Here is a 15,594-nt window from a genome sequence, read left to right as displayed (position 1 = left end):
TGCCCATGCTCAGCTAATAAAGTGGACATCAGTGATTATTTTTCTTTCTTTGATGCTGTTTTGTGCAATTCTCAGATTCTTCATGAGGAAATGACTGTACATTGCTTTATTAGTGACATAGTGATAAAAGACCCTCGTTAGAGTGTAATGACCAGCTCATCTTGTGCATTTATTTCCTACTCTTTGCACACACTGCTCGTATCATAACCTTTCTCAAAAGCTCTTCACAATGTGTTCTGTTTTCTTTTCCTCGTTGTTGAGCTCTCCAAAGATGTCGAAAAACTGCTCCATCTCCCTCTGCATTGTGGTATTGTGTGCTTCCGCGGCAGCCCGTGCCCGTTCAGATTCCACGATCTTCGCCTGCACAACCTGGTACCAGTGCCGCTGCTGTGCGAGGTTTGTTTTCAGACGAACTACCTCCATCTGTAGCTCTTCATTTCTCTGCTCCAGACTGATGACGTGAGGAGGAAAAGAGAGACAATATTAAAGTTAAAAAGGATAAGAATAGGGTGAAGGATAAATAAATTAAAAATAAATTCTTAAAAATGACAGGATGGATTACTGGATTGTTCCTTATATCAACAGCATCATTACAGTCCTGTGAAAAAGTACACAAATTTTAATATCCAAGGTAACCTCGGTGAATATAAAATACAGTTAAATTATTTCCTTTAAGGGGAAAAACACTATCCAAACCTACTTGACCTCATATGAAAAGTAACACTGCCAGCTTATTAAATCATGAATTAACTGTGATTAACCACACTTTCTGGGAAGCCCAATTCAGTTTCACAAGGCACCTCCAGGCTTCATTGTTACCATATGTATTAAACTAAGCAGTCACTTAAATAGAATCTGACAAACTGAAGTAGGCTAACTTGTTTCAAACAGTAACACATTTATTTTATTTTATTTTTAAAAAGCCCAGCAAGAAAGAATTACAAAGCTGTTTTTGTGGCTTTGGGACTAGTGAACAACAGAGAGAGCCTTTATCCACAAATGGAGAAAACATGGAACAGTGATGGCTGACCTACCAAAGTTACTCCAAGAGGGCCTCAGCGACTTATATAGAAAGTGACCGGAGAACCCAGAACAACATCTGAAGAACGGCAGGCATCACCTGCCTCCGTTAAAGTCAGAGTTCATGATTCAACAATAAGAAAGAAACTGGGTAAAAATGGCCTCCATTGTAGAGTTCCAAGGAGAAACCCACTGCTGATCAGAAAGAAAACAAAGGCTTGTTTCACATTTGAAAAAAAACCCATCTTGATGATCCCTGAGACTTTTGGGAAAATATTCTGTGGACTGATGAGGCAAAGTTAAACTTTCTGGAAGGTTTGCATCCTGTTACATCTGGCAAAAAAAATGACAGCATTTCATAAAAGGAGCATCATATCGACAGTCATACACGGTGGTGGTAGTGTCATGGTCTGGGGCTGTTTTGCTGCTTCAGCATCTGGATGAAGTAATTATTGAAAATCCTGAAGGAGAATGTCCGGCCATCCGTTCACACTTGGGTTATGCAGCATGATGATGAGCCAAAATGAATGAAGGTAGTGGAGTGGCCTAGTCAAAGTCCAGTTCTAAATCCAACTCGGATGCTTTGGCATGGCTTCAAACAGACTGTTCGTGCCTGAAAACCCTCCAGTGTGGCTGAATTAAAACAACTCTACAAAGAGGTGTGGACCAGAGTCCTCCACAGTGAAAGGCTCATTGCCAATTATTCCAAATGCTTAATTACAGTTCTTGCTCCAAAGGGTGGCACAACCAGTTATTAGGTTTAGGGAGCACTTGATCTTTTTTTTTTTTTTTTTTTTTTTTTTTACACAAATTTGGATAGCTTTTCCCCCTTAATTAATGACATTATTATTTTAAAGCTGCTTTTTGTGTTTACCCTGGTTATTTTCATCTAATATTAAAATTTGTCTGATGCTCTGAAACATGCAACTGTGACTAATATGCAAAAAACTAAGAAATCAAGAAGGGGGTAAATCACAGCACTGTCTCGTTGGAAAGTCTGAACAGATAGTTCAAAAGCTTCATGTGCAGAGTTAAATCTGTCTTTTGTGACTTTTCGTACCGTCCTTATTGAGCTAAAAGGATTGTCATCTCCACTACTACCAATGCATTACCTTACTCTGAGTGTTGGTCTATCTATATCAGTAATAAATGGGGTATGTGTTGTGTCTAGGTCAGCAGCATGGCCCCTTAAATTAGCTCTCTTTCCACTGTCATGAGCTGGTCTATATGTCATGCACAAGGGCTGTGCTTCTGTTTTTTTGCTGGCTTATACTTACTAGATGGCAACAAAAAAGCAGGTTTCTTCTTATTTTGCCAGTATTTTGCCACAAACATAGATGCACATCCATTTCCGCTCCAGACTAAAAAACCCAAATCCCAACTTTGGTTATCCAAAATGCAGTTTTGTGTGTATACAAGCAGCATTTCCATCATAGCACATCATGAGGAGATCCGTGGGAAACTATGACAAAATTGAATCAGCTCTCGCTGATCTGTGAACTAAACAGGATGTAGGGTGAAGCTTGGAGTCAACTGAGGGACCACACCAGCACAGCTGAGTGGACACACGTACACACTTTCTTTGCCTGGGAACAGTGTGTTACCCTTCACTGAAAATACACCACAGGCTGGAAAATTCTTAAAGTCATTGAGCTGTAAGTGTATGCTAATATTAAAGCCAAAAGCATCACCACGTTACCTTTTAAGACACTTCATATTGTCTCACATGCTGTAATGAATCTTTGTTGGGGATTTATAAATAGAAAATGTAGGATAAAGAAAAACAAGTTGAAGTTACCTGATTATCCGTGCTTCATATTCCTCTCTCTGCTTCATTATCTGGTGCTGCAGGCTGGTGAGGAGGCTGCGTAAAGCACTGGCAGAGGGGTCTGCCAGGGGTAATGGAGGGGGCACTCTGGGAGACCACGATGTCTGTTTTGGCTGTTTGACATCAGCCAGAGGCCACAGCGGTGGGTCGTGACACTTGGTTTGACGCATCTGAGCGGAATTTTGTGTAAGATGTTGAGGAAGCGACATAGGGAGGTGGTGATGCTGCATCAGGTCCCCTTCTGTTAATCTACAGGATCCTGAGTCCAGCTCTGGCTCCTGTTCATGCTCCTCGTCTTGGTCTGGTTTCTGGTCCTGGTTGCTAGAACATCTTTTACTGAGCATCTTTTCAGTCACACAGTCATCCTCCATCAATCCCTGGATTTGTTTGGATGCTACAGCTTTGTGCATCTGCTCCTGCAAGTGTTCCTGGAGGCTTGTTTCTGTGTCAAAGTCCTGGAGGCTGTTGGATGTTTCAGCATCAGGGAGATTATCATACAGAGACAGAGCGCTCCGGTGCTCCTCACTCTGTGATGGGCTTGGGCTTTGGTTCACATGAACTCCCCAGCTACACCCCTGTTCTCCTCCTCTGTCTCCTCCTCTTGCTGTGTTTATGCCTCTGCTTAGCTCTGCTTCCCAGGCCTGTCTTCCCAGGCCCTCTTTACAGTTGCAGTAGCTGTGAGCTGGCCAAATGCCAGGCCCTCTTCCCCCACCGACCACTGTCTGAACCTCAGCCACAGCTGGGGCCAGACCAGGCAGTGGGCTCTGGGGGCCTGGGAGTCTGGTTACAGCAGGGCACACAACTCCACTCTCCATTTCCTTCTCCCTGGCTCTCTCTCGCTGGCCAAAAGGTGGGCAGTTGTCGTACGGGGGATCCGTGGAGCAGGAGCTGGCTGTGGTGGGGGTATCAGTAGGAAGGCAGTGCAGCTCCATGATCCAAGCAGGCACATGGGGGTGCTGAGAGAGTTAGATAACTGCCCTCCCCTTTTAAGTCTGCTGTAACTTGGGATTAAAGGCTTGTATTGTGGATTTGTGAAGCGTGGTATGGAGCCTCCTCTGTGCCAAGTGCTGATGTGTCGCAGGGAGAGGAAGGTGCAGGAGCCCTACTCCCCTTTGGCTGGCTCTCTTTGACCGAGTAGCCAGTGTGGTCTGTGTGCATGTGTGTTCATATGTGTGTGTGTGTCTTTAAGCAGGACTGACATCAGCTGTTACTTTAGCACAGCTTCTGGGGGAGGGAAGAGGGTGTAATATAGTCCGGACCATTCCTGAAGACTGTCACAGATAACTGGGACCACAGAAATAGGTGATGGCTGTGGGCACAAAGTGTGGAACACTCTATGAAAGCTGTAATCGCCACACAATCTTTGTGCATTTAAAAAATATATAAACCACGAGGTTGAAATTTACTGGAATTACTTTTAATGCACTCATTCTGCATCACTACAAGTCCTAACTAGGTGCTTGTACTGCAAGCAAAAGTTCACAGCATGAACTCCAGAGGAGTTCATTAGTGAATAAAAAACCACAAGGTGGCGCTACAGACAAGCTTTTTAACAGAGTGTTTTTCTGTCAGTGGGTGGCGTACCCTTGAGATCACACAGGATACTATTTAGTAAGCTCTTAGATGCATGTGATTTAATTAGCTCCTCAAATAAACTGTTATTGTTATTCAGTTTCTTTTGTTGCCTCTCATGCACCTTCATTCACCTGAATATTACAAAAGTGGTCAAACGTTTAGTGTATAGCTGAATAGTCCTGATAATTTGGGGCTCTTAATGATTTCTTTGAATTGCTCTTATCTAGAGGGTAACAATTGTACAGTATACATCTTTGCTGACTTAAAAAAAAAAAAAAGAATAGAGTACATAAATTTGACTTTATTTTGGATTTTCACACCAGGCCAAATTATACACGCAGGCTCAAATGTATCCATACAATGTCCTGACTAATATTTGGTTAAGCATGCCTTATCAAGTTGCACCTCGACCAGACACTTTTGTTAGCCACTAACAAGCTTCTGGCTGGAGATTTGAGCACTTTTCTTGGCAAAAGTTCATTTAAGTTGTTTGGTCAGAGGGTTCCTTTGTAAGTGTGCATGCACCATTTAGCGTGCTACCTGCTGTAACCTATAATTTCCTATAATTTCCTTCGGGATTAATAAAGTATTTCTGAATCTGATCTGATTTGGTTGGTTTCCTGGCATGGCCCTGCCTTTTAAGCATAGTCCACAAATTTTAAGTAGGGTTGAGGTTGGAGCTTTGGGAAGACCATTACAGAAGCATAATTTTAGCCTGCTTTATCCATTCCAAAAATCAGTTTTGATGTGAGTTTGGCATCATTGTCCTGTTGGAACACCCAGTTGTGTCCAAGTTTCAAACCATCTGCCTGTTGAATTGAATTGAAATTGAAGAATTAGGAGGTAGTCCTCCTCTAAGAAGTGTGGAAAGAAAGCGAATCCTGAGTGTAAAATTGTGACCTTTGCCTGTTTCTGTGTGCTTTTTGGGAGCCTTTGTTTTTAGAAGCTAATAAAACCAGATAAGGCATACTGTCTCTGTGGCCCCTCCTCAGGAAACATTCATAGAAGCAGTTTTCTTTACTTTGTCTTTTAGTCACCCTCCTATCAAAGAGTCAGACAACCTGAAGTGACAGTTCTCTGTTTATTTTAACCACTTGTCCCACTGAGGACCGCTTCCTTTCTAGACCTTAAACAATTCCAAAAAATGTGTTTTACAAACTCGTCACAGGAGTGTCTCACAAATCAAGGATGCACTGCAAATTTATTCTCTGCACAGCCACATTAAACACTCAGTTGTCCATCAACATTGACAAAGCTCCACTTTTATCTGCCCTATGTAAATTACCCCACGCCCTTCAAGGCTGTGCAGACAGGCTGGGGTATTTTTTGTTTGTAGTAGTGCATTCCAGTATTTCAAAACGCTTCTCGAAGCAATTTTCTGCTTTACAAAAATCCTCCTTGTCGATCTTGAAGTTAAAGAGGGAATTGCTTTGAGATTTCAAAGCACCTTGAGTGGTCAACAAGACTAGAAAAGCACTGTATAAATGCAGTGCATTTACTATTGACAGATACGGGTAATGTGTTGTTGTAGTTGTGCTCAAGGTAAGACCAGAAAATACCCCACTGAGGCAAAGCAGCAGCAAGAAAACAAGCCAGACATTAACTGTAATCCCTCTCACATCCCTCTGAGGGTTTGCCCTGACCTTCATGCGTCATTGAATATAGGATGGCCAACCTCGCTGTCCCCCTCCTCGCGCTGAACGCCGTGACTTATCACAGCTTGATCTTCACCCTGCAGAGGTTAAGCTTCCTTCAAGTCCCCTTATCACCCCAGCCCACTGCGCTATTTCCATCCTTCTATACTTCCTGTACATCTGCGTAGTTGTTTGTAGCCATGACGACAGAATCCATGGCAACAAAGATCTCCCTGGTATTAAACTAAAGGTAGCTGTATGAGGGGGGAGGAAAGGCGGTGGGGCTGTGAGGGTGTTTTAACAAGTGTCTGGATGGAGAGTAATTGAGAAGGGCCTTGTTAACAAGAGACAAGGTCTTCTGCTTAACAGGCAAAGCTTCTCTGAGCAACACACGCTGATGGCTATAGAGAGGCACATATACAACGCATGATGAAATTCAGTTCGTGACTAAGTGTAAAACCAAGAAAAAGATAAAGGAAAGTGTGACTGTGAGAGTTCTGAAAAGGAGTGGGAGAAATCACACAGCAGCTTCGCGAGGGAAACAGATAAGAAAAAGGCAGGAAGGGTTCGTCTGCAATGAAATGTTGTTTTTGTCTGCATCCAGGTGTGTTTTGGTGAGATTAACATCCCTGCCTTTCCTTTTCTTTCATCTGCAGCCTCTCTCTGTGTGAAGCTTCTCTGCTACCTGAACAGGTTATGAACAGTTTCCTTGCTGTGTATGTAGACAGCCACGTGTGCACTTCAGCAGTCACTCCAGCAGCTCTCGCCAAGCCTCTCAAACCTCAGTGCCACATCAAGTATAGTGCCAAAATATGTTGCCTTAGGTTGGGGATGTTTTCGATTGGGTTTTGCGTACGTGTGTGTGTGTGTGTGTGTGTTCCTGTCTAGCTATCTTTGTGAGGACCGAAATCTGCATTCTACTATACTTGTGAGAACCAGCAGTCACTTGTGAGGACACACAACCCGGTCCTCACATTTTTGAAGGCATTAAAAGGCATTTTTGAGGCTCAAAATGTGGTTTTAGTGTCAGGGTTACAATTAGGTTATGGTTAGGTTTAGGGTCAGGGTTAGGGTTAGGCATTCATTTTTAATGGTTAAGGTTAGGGTAAGGGGCTAGGGAAACCATTATGTCAATGAGGGTCCTCACTAAGATAGCTGAACGGGGTTGTGTGTGTGTGTGTGTGTGTGTGTGTGTGTGTGTGTGTGTGTGTGTGTGTGTGTGTGTGTGTGTGTGTGTGTGTGTGTGTGTGTGTGTGTGTGTGTGTGTGTGTTTCAGGAATAGTCATAATTGATGAATAGATTACATTAGCTCAGAAAAAATGGGCCTCATTCACACATTTAGAGATTGCCAGCAGGAAGCTGCCATACAAGATATTGATCTGAATAGATGAGTTTAGGATTTATGTGGCAAAACTAAAAGTATATGCAGCTTCCTTTCCAGTAAAGTCAAATATTTCTCTCAGTATTATTCAGCACATTTTCCACATTTGCATATTAAACTGTATACAGCTCGGTCCATACTGTGTTGTACAAAGACACAGTGCTCATAGCTTTACCTCTGTACACCTACAGAGTGGATTTAAATCAAACCATCAAAATGCGATTGATGTGCAGACATTCATCTTTAATTCAAGGGCTTTTATAAACATTTTACATTCATGCTCTGATTGAGAAGGTGTCTGCAGCCTGTCCAGTAAGTGGTGCAGAGGGTGAACAGGATTATCCATGATGGATAACAGTTTGTCCAGTGACCTCCTCTCCACCACAGCTCAAAAGGGTCAGTGTCACAGAGCCAGCCTTCAGAATAGTTTTATCAGATCTGTTGGTGTCACTATCTCCAATGCTGCTCCCCCAGCAGACAACAGCAAAGTACAATGACTGATAGAAAATCTCCAAACTTTGCTGTATGGACTGAAAAGGTTTCTGCTTCTTAAGCAAGAAATATACAGCCTCTGTGTTGGTCATTCTGTTCAGTCTGCTGCTGGTCAGGCTGGCTTCTTGCTTTTGAAGTCGATCACCATGTCACCATTCAGAAGCAGAAGATTTCTCGCAGACCACTCCACAAAAACATCCACTAGTGTTCTGTAATCCTCCTCCTGCCCATCACTTATACATCCAGCCACTGCAGAATCCTCAGAATATTATTGTAGGTGATCTGACCCTGAGTTGTACTGACATCCTGAGGTGTACAAGGTAACCAGGAATGGAGACAGTACAACCACCTATAAAGTTTCTGTACTGCACATCACCAAATCAGCCTGAGCTCTGCAAAGTGTGAAGACTCAAACCAGAAATGGTGAATGTTTGTTCAGCTTATATTTTGAAAGACAAGCGTTCTCTGTTTGCAGTTTTTGTTGCACTTTTCACACTTTCACTATTCTGTGAGTGTTTCGTGTTTGCAGACGACCTGGCATCTTCCATGCAAATTACAAGTGGCTGAAACATCTTGCTAGCAATCTAAAGAATCTCAAAGGGGCTTTTGTTGCAGCACTATAACCTCTTGGTAACCAGCTTCACCAAGCAACAGCCAGCAATCACTCACAACTGGTCGGTGAATACACATATTGCACATGATGAAGAGGAAGACTGAGCTGAATGCATAGAAATAATCTGAGGCACAAAGAACATCATGTTAATAGATGTATGAAGAGGAATTAAGGTAATCATCTAACAGCTAAATGGCCACTGTCACCACTAAAAGGGTAGAAATGAATGTCTGGGACACATTTGGCCTTGACTGACAGCAATGACTCAAGGTAAGTCTGGTTGCCTCAAGTCAGCAACAGATCTGCCTCATGCGGGCCATGTATCAGATGTGTTGTAACATATGGACATCCTGCCCATGCACCATATGTTATTTGCAGCAGTCCATGTCAGCTCAGATATATGACTTTTGGACTACATCTAGTCCAGAGAACACATTCTAGTCCCACAATTGAGCCACAGTTACCAAAAGTAGACCCAAAATAAAGCTCTATATATCTACTCTAAAAGACAGACTTGAGTAGATACCTATACTTACAGATAAACTGTGGGTAGATATCTACCCTGACAGAAAGACAAAGGTAGATATCTACCCTGAAAGATAGATCAGGGTAGATATCTACCTTGAAAGACACATGAGAGTAGATATCTAACCAGACAGAAAGACAAAGGTACACTGTAAAAAAAAATCCTAAAAAAACAGTAATATTCCGGCAGCTGGGGGTGCCAAAATAATACCATAAAATAACAGAAAATAACTTTCTCATAAAAATACGGTTATTTTCATTAATGACAATACAGTTTGTTGCCCTAATTTTACATGGGATTTTACCTTTTTCAAGTGCTTTTAAACATTAAATTAGGAACATTTTAATGTGATTAAACAATGAAATTACCTATAAACAAGGTCAATGAATGTGGCAATATGAATAATAATACTTAAATGTACAGAAATATACAGTTAACAGTTGGTTTAAATAATAATAATGAATTGCATTTATATAGCGCTTTTCGAGACCCTCAAAGCGCTTTACAATTCCACTATTCATTCACTCTCACATTCACACACTAGTGGAGGCAAGCTACAGTTGTAGCCACAGCTGCCCTGGGGCAGACTGACAGAAGCGAGGCTGCCATATCGCGCCATCGGCCCCTCTGGCCATCACCAGTAGGCGGTAGGTGAAGTGTCTTGCATATGTCTAAATATCTAAATATGCATATGTACAGACAAATATATTTAAAAAAAACAAGAAAATTATGTTTTATTACATTACAGTGATTTTATGTTATTTTACATTTGAAATGTAAAATCACAGTCTATTTATGTAAATTTAATGATATTATAGAAAAACAGTACAAAACTGTAAAATACACAGTAAAATACTTTTATATTACAATTTTTTTTTTTTACAGTGTAGATATGTACACTGAAAGACAGACCTGAATAGATATCTACCCTGGAAGACAGATCAGGTAGATATATAACCAGAAAGATAGACCGCAGTAGATATTTACCTTGAAAGACAGATCAGAGTAGATATCCACCCTGAAAGTTAGACCAAGTTTTGCCATTTGTTAGATGAGTAGATAAAAGCCAGGTGTGTTGAATCAGTTAACCAGTATGAGAGAATAAAGTACAACACCTGCACACATAAACACATCAGGATGAACAGGGAACTAGAGAGACACAAAAAGAGGGGAAAACCCCAGGAATTTGTTTTTTTTCCTGATTCTACCACACATATTAAGATAACATCAAAATAAAGCAAGATACAATGAGGAACTTTACCCGACATCAAAATGTAGACCGTGTTTGAAGCTATTTCTGGTCCAAATAGTTAGCGTGATCCCATTGGAAGATTTCTACCGTAGTTAATGATTTGCATCATATTCAAATTCTTATCTAATTTTTCTTTCATTGTGCTACATTAGTATCTTGTCACCCATTTACATGCTTTTCAGGATTATTGTTAAACATTCAAATTTGAACAGAATCAGAACTTTTCCGGTCATGCAGCACCCTTGCCCTTTTAAAGTGCCTGTTTCAAGGTTTCACTTACCACCATGGATGATTTGAGAACATTAACAGTTTGACTTCAGGCAACAAGAAGCACGCGCTCACATGTATACACACTCCTGTTCTTTTTCTCAGACAATCCCACACAGATTCATATATTGGAGATGTGCGTCACTGGTATCCATGTGTGGGTAGGTTATGTTGCACACCATGCTAAATAGGATTATATTGCTTTTTTCTGCATGCACTCTCAGCTAAAACCCTCGACACATTTTAACTTTTGACACATTCATGCCTTTGTGCGAGTGTCCAGAGGCTCTATAGTTTCATTATAGCTCATATCATTAACATTTTGATTAGATAGCTCTTATTATCGTCTCTTGAGGCAGCTGTGCAATGTGATTATCTGCAGAATAAAACAGTGACACACTTTTGTTTGCCAGATTTTCTCTCATCACAAAGTATTACACATTTTGACAGACAATTAGCAGACCTGCCAGAGTTACCATGGGAACAACTTCTTTGAGAGTAGACAGGACAGGAGGGAGTGCTCAGGAGTAACATTTCCCAACAACTAGCCTTTCTGGATCACTTCAGCCCTGAGCAGCTGATGCATGTGTTAAATGTATATATGTGACTCCTATTTGCATAGCACAGCTGCCGTCCCAGGGTAGAGTGAAACAGATGTTCACTTTACTCAGGCTGAAAATGAAATAGAGGGGAAGAGCATTTCATTGGAAATCCCTTATGAATTTAGGGTGGAATCAGAGTGTCCTGCCATCAGATTCCCGAGTGAGGGGATGAACAGGACGACTGTGTGCTGTGCAATGAGAGTACTAAACAGAGATGGGAAAGGAAATTAGAAGAAAAAAAGTTAGTTGAAATGAAGGCAGTGAGATACAGAGAAGAGGAGAATCTACAAGGGATGAAAATATTTGCATGAGCAGAAAAAAATGGACAGCACGCAGTTCAGAAGACAAAAAGGAAAAAGAGATTAGATGACTTATTCAGGACTGTCTAGTTCTCTCCTCCGAGGATCTCTGTGAAAAGCAGCATGTTTGAAGTGTCTGCATACGTGATATTCTGTCTGTCAGTGGGACGTGGAGCAGGAGGTGGTAGAACAGACACAAGGACAGATACACAGCATGAGGAGATGTGACTGCAAGGAGGAAGGAACGGAGTGCTTGAAGTAGAGGAAATGTGACAGAAGAGGGCAGAATATTTATGCTCTCTTCTATATGAGGCCTCAGTAGGCACCAGCAAGGTCGGAGCATGAGAACAGGTTATTAAAAGAGCTAAAGCTTATCTCTTGCATTTGATTAGTAGTAAAAAAAAATCTGGGACAGGATAGCAAAATATAAAAAAGAGCAGGATGGGAAAGGACACAACAAAGGAATGTAATACATGAAAAATAAAAAATATATAGAAACAGGCTCTGAGAAGAGAACAGCTGCCTAAACATTGGTGAGATATTAAAGCTGAGAAGTGGCACCTCCAGAGCTACGTGGATCGCTGGCCTTTTCACGCCATTGTGAGGAGAAAGGACAGGTCCGAGCTTCTGGCTGGCTAATGGGCAAACAGAGGCCTGACAGTTTCTCAGTTTAACAGGACAATCTGGACTCAGTGTGTTGGCTCCCAGGCTCCTTTGTGTGTGTGTGTGTGTGTGTGTGTGTGTGTGTGTGTGTGTGTGTGTGTGTTTGCATTTGGAATATATCCAGCTTTCACCGAACCCCCGGAAAACTCGGCTCATTGGCTAACCTAGCTGTTGCCATGGGAGACAGCCGATTGGGTCTGGGAGAGTAAACAGTAGGACGATGAGAATAGCCAAAGCGAGGGTCAAAGGTCATCAGGGTGGATACATATGAGCAGTGCAGCTACATGCAGAGGAATCACATATATCACAGTGTAAATACTGTAATGAATTCATAGATGTCTTTTATGAGAACATTAATCTCAGGATGTGTGTGTGTGTGTGTGTGTGTGTGTGTGTGTGTGTGTGTGTGTGTGTGTGTGTGTGTGTGTGTGTGTGTGTGTGTGTGTGTTTATGCGTGATATTGCTGAGGTAGCACTGCATGTGTATGCTGTTCATGTTGGCAGGCTTTCATGCAGCATGTGTAAAGATACTGCTCTATTGGTCCCTTTCTATTTGAAAGATTAGTGACCGTTACAGCTCATGTTTATTTATACGGCTGATACATACAGAGATAGCAGGTGAGGGCTGGTAATCTGCACACAAACAGCCATGGGCATTTATTAGCTCACAGTTAGTGTGGCTTCATAAAGGCACAGAAGGAGACTGTCTTTTCTCTTAGTGAGCGCTGTGCTTTAACATATTAAAGGGATTTTGAAAAAAACACAAAAACCAAAAAACAATCACAGTAAGTGAGTTATGACTCAATTTGTACTGATCATGTGTGGCATGTTTGTGTACTGTAGGTGTGTTTCTTTTGCCAGAGCTGCTCCCATCCCCCTCTGAGAACAGTGGAGGAAGGCCATTTCTGTGCTGTTTAAACTGTAAACACATAGGAACTATGCCTAACTTCCTCCATCATAGCAGACATACAGGGCCAATTTAATTTAGAGTACTGAGCAAAGGTCTTGCTTCCAAGGAGCCTGACTTTCTTGTAAATTCTTAAAGTACTCTTGAGTAATAATTTTCCATGATTTCTGAACATCTTTCAAAGTTGGTTCGGAGCTGAATTTCAGCCAATGATGTTGAGGATATTGTCAAAATTGACTGAATAATAAACTGAGAAAATTACCAACAGATACTTTCAATACGATCTGGTTAGCATTTGACTGGGAATGGCTTCATTTTTTAGCATGACAATGATCCCAAACACACTGTCAGTACAATGGATTGGTCTCCCCACAGCCTGGCCCAGATGATCCTGTCACAGAGTTCAGGCTGTGTTGAAGAATAAAGGTGGTTGTACCAAGTATCCACTTTCAAGCTTATTAGAATTGTACAAACTTGTGTGTGTGTTTACCATATTTCCAGTTATGCTTGCACGCTTCAGCAGAAACATGTCAACAGACTTTCGTGCAGTACTGCACTATCAAAGGGAAATTCCAGTGAAATATAACTTGTGTTCCTCATTTGATTATTGCTCTGCTTCTTGCCAGTCTCCACAGTTTTCTGTTATAATAAAGCATAAAAAGCTTATTTCCTAATTTCATAGATGACTGCAAGTGAATGGTATAAACTCGGCCATAGAGCTTTAGCTCTCATTATATCCTTATTTTGGTAAACCTGTTTGGTAGACCATCATGAACCCACAGTTCATGATGATATTTTAGCAATACGGCCGTGTATTTTGGTCTGAACTGCGTAGCTACATTCCTGTATCTCATTATCTCATTACATGATATGAAACTGGAATTTCCTCCCAATTTTAAGATGAGGAAATCTCAAAATAAAAAAATTAAAAAGTTAATGGGTGATTCTGAATTAAAGAACATAACGCTCACATAACACTGTTGCTTTTGTGTCTGAACAGTAGCGCTCACGCACAGTGTTTACCTGCTGCTGTGTTTGGAATTATACTTCATATGCACACCATCTATCTACACAGTGCATGTCATAATCACACACCTCTCATTCTATACTGAACAAAAAGCTTCTGTGTCCTCTCCTGCTTTAACTTCCTCATCCTCGATGGAACAACTGCCGCGTGCTGGCACGAATTTACATTAAATGCTGCAGAAAACAGATTTCTTCATTCACATGATGTTATGGATATTACAGATCAGTTAAGACTTTCTATAATGTGACAACTTGAGTGTTAATGATACTGAACTTTTGCAACAGGTAGCAGATCTTCCTTATCCCCATTGCCTTGCTTATCAACAGCTTCCCTATTATATGTTAGCTAGACATGCAGTTTTCATTGTTATCTCCAAAGCTTGCTTGTTTTCCAAATCTACACATTTTCTACTATGCACTATATGATTTCTAGATAAGCTGACTGGGTAAGCTGTGGCACTAGACTGGATAGCACATATGAGGTCGGTTGAGAGTAACACCAAGATGCGCTGGAGGCATATGCTCTGTCTCACTCCGCTGTCTCCCTCAGTGGGAGGGCCGACGATCGCATACCCAAATGTCTACTTCTGCGTGTGAGTCTGCACACCTACTGCTTTCCAGCCCTGCAGGCACAGACATTTGCTATCTATAGAAACAATCTTTCCTCTTTAATTCAAGCTCAGCAGAGAGTTGTGCTCCAAATATCAATGATAAAGGATTCACGGAGCAATCATTCGCTTCATCCTATGGATAGTTATACAAAGCTTTGTGAAGGATATGGGAGTGTTTTATTATGCACAATAGGAAGCTCAATACTCCATCTGTCACACCTAATTCCCAAAGCATTATGAGTCCTCCCACGAGCAAACATCCATGTATAAATAGGAAGACTCTTATCTCCTAGAAAAGATGTGATTATGAGTGAGGTGGGAGACCATAAAGCGGAGATTTAATAGGCGGAGGCTGTTCTTTTAATGTACCTGCTGCTGCAAAGACCCACATCCATCAGATACTCTTTAAATTCTCTCACACAATGACAGGAAATAGGCTCATTCAAGCTTACGGAGGAGCCACATAAAATCAAATTACTGAATATAATACTCTCCTTTCCATTTTTGTCTCTCTCATTCCTCTCTCCTCCCAAATTCTGCGCTCTCTTATCCACAAAGCCGGCTTTTTTGTGAAGATTTTGAGTTGTGCTTCCCATCGGGAAACGTGTCAGGCAAAACAAGTCATACATTTTTTTGTTTGTGTCACAGAAAAAAAGTCAGAAGTCATTTTTGAAGACAAAAATGAAGAGAAGTGACAAAAAAGGAAGGATTTTTTTTCTGAATCTACTTTTGGAATGAAACCATTCAGTTAAATTGCATAACAGCATGAGGAATGATGAGCCATACCATTAACAAATCAGCAGTGGCAGCAATTTACATTAATATTCGTGCTGGCTTTATCATTACTTAGAGTGTAATGCTTTTTCTCTCTTTTCCTCCTTCTGTCTTGCCCATTTTCA

At 41.3% G+C, this 15,594-nt stretch overlaps 1 protein-coding gene across 1 annotated transcript; it reads right to left on the bottom strand.

Annotated features, from left to right (window-relative positions):
- Window positions 1–91: 91 nt before the first annotated feature.
- LOC134640524 (uncharacterized) lies at window positions 92–3,784 on the bottom strand. Its single transcript, XM_063492385.1, has 2 exons — window positions 2,819–3,784; window positions 92–451 (listed from the first exon to the last, which is right to left on the bottom strand). The coding sequence occupies exons 1-2, from the start codon at window positions 3,778–3,780 to the stop codon at window positions 214–216; spliced, it is 1,200 nt and encodes a 399-aa protein (XP_063348455.1). The 5' UTR covers window positions 3,781–3,784; the 3' UTR covers window positions 92–213.
- Between the last annotated feature and the right edge of the window lie 11,810 nt (window positions 3,785–15,594).

Source organism: Pelmatolapia mariae, linkage group LG2 (genome assembly GCF_036321145.2).
Source record: "Pelmatolapia mariae isolate MD_Pm_ZW linkage group LG2, Pm_UMD_F_2, whole genome shotgun sequence".
NCBI classification, from domain to species: Eukaryota; Metazoa; Chordata; class Actinopteri; order Cichliformes; family Cichlidae; genus Pelmatolapia; species Pelmatolapia mariae.
Note: the sequence above shows the minus strand (reverse complement) of the source record. Positions and strands in the feature narration are given on the sequence as shown.

What these genes read in the sequence shown, in the direction of transcription:
- LOC134640524 (XM_063492385.1), bottom strand. Translation starts at nt 3,780, where the DNA reads ATGGAGCTGCACTGCCTTCCTACTGATACCCCCACCACAGCCAGCTCC. An exon ending in TATGAAGCACGGATAATCAG is followed by an intron (nt 452 to 2,818) that starts GTAACTTCAACT and finishes TCACGTCATCAG; the next exon opens with TCTGGAGCAGAGAAATGAAG.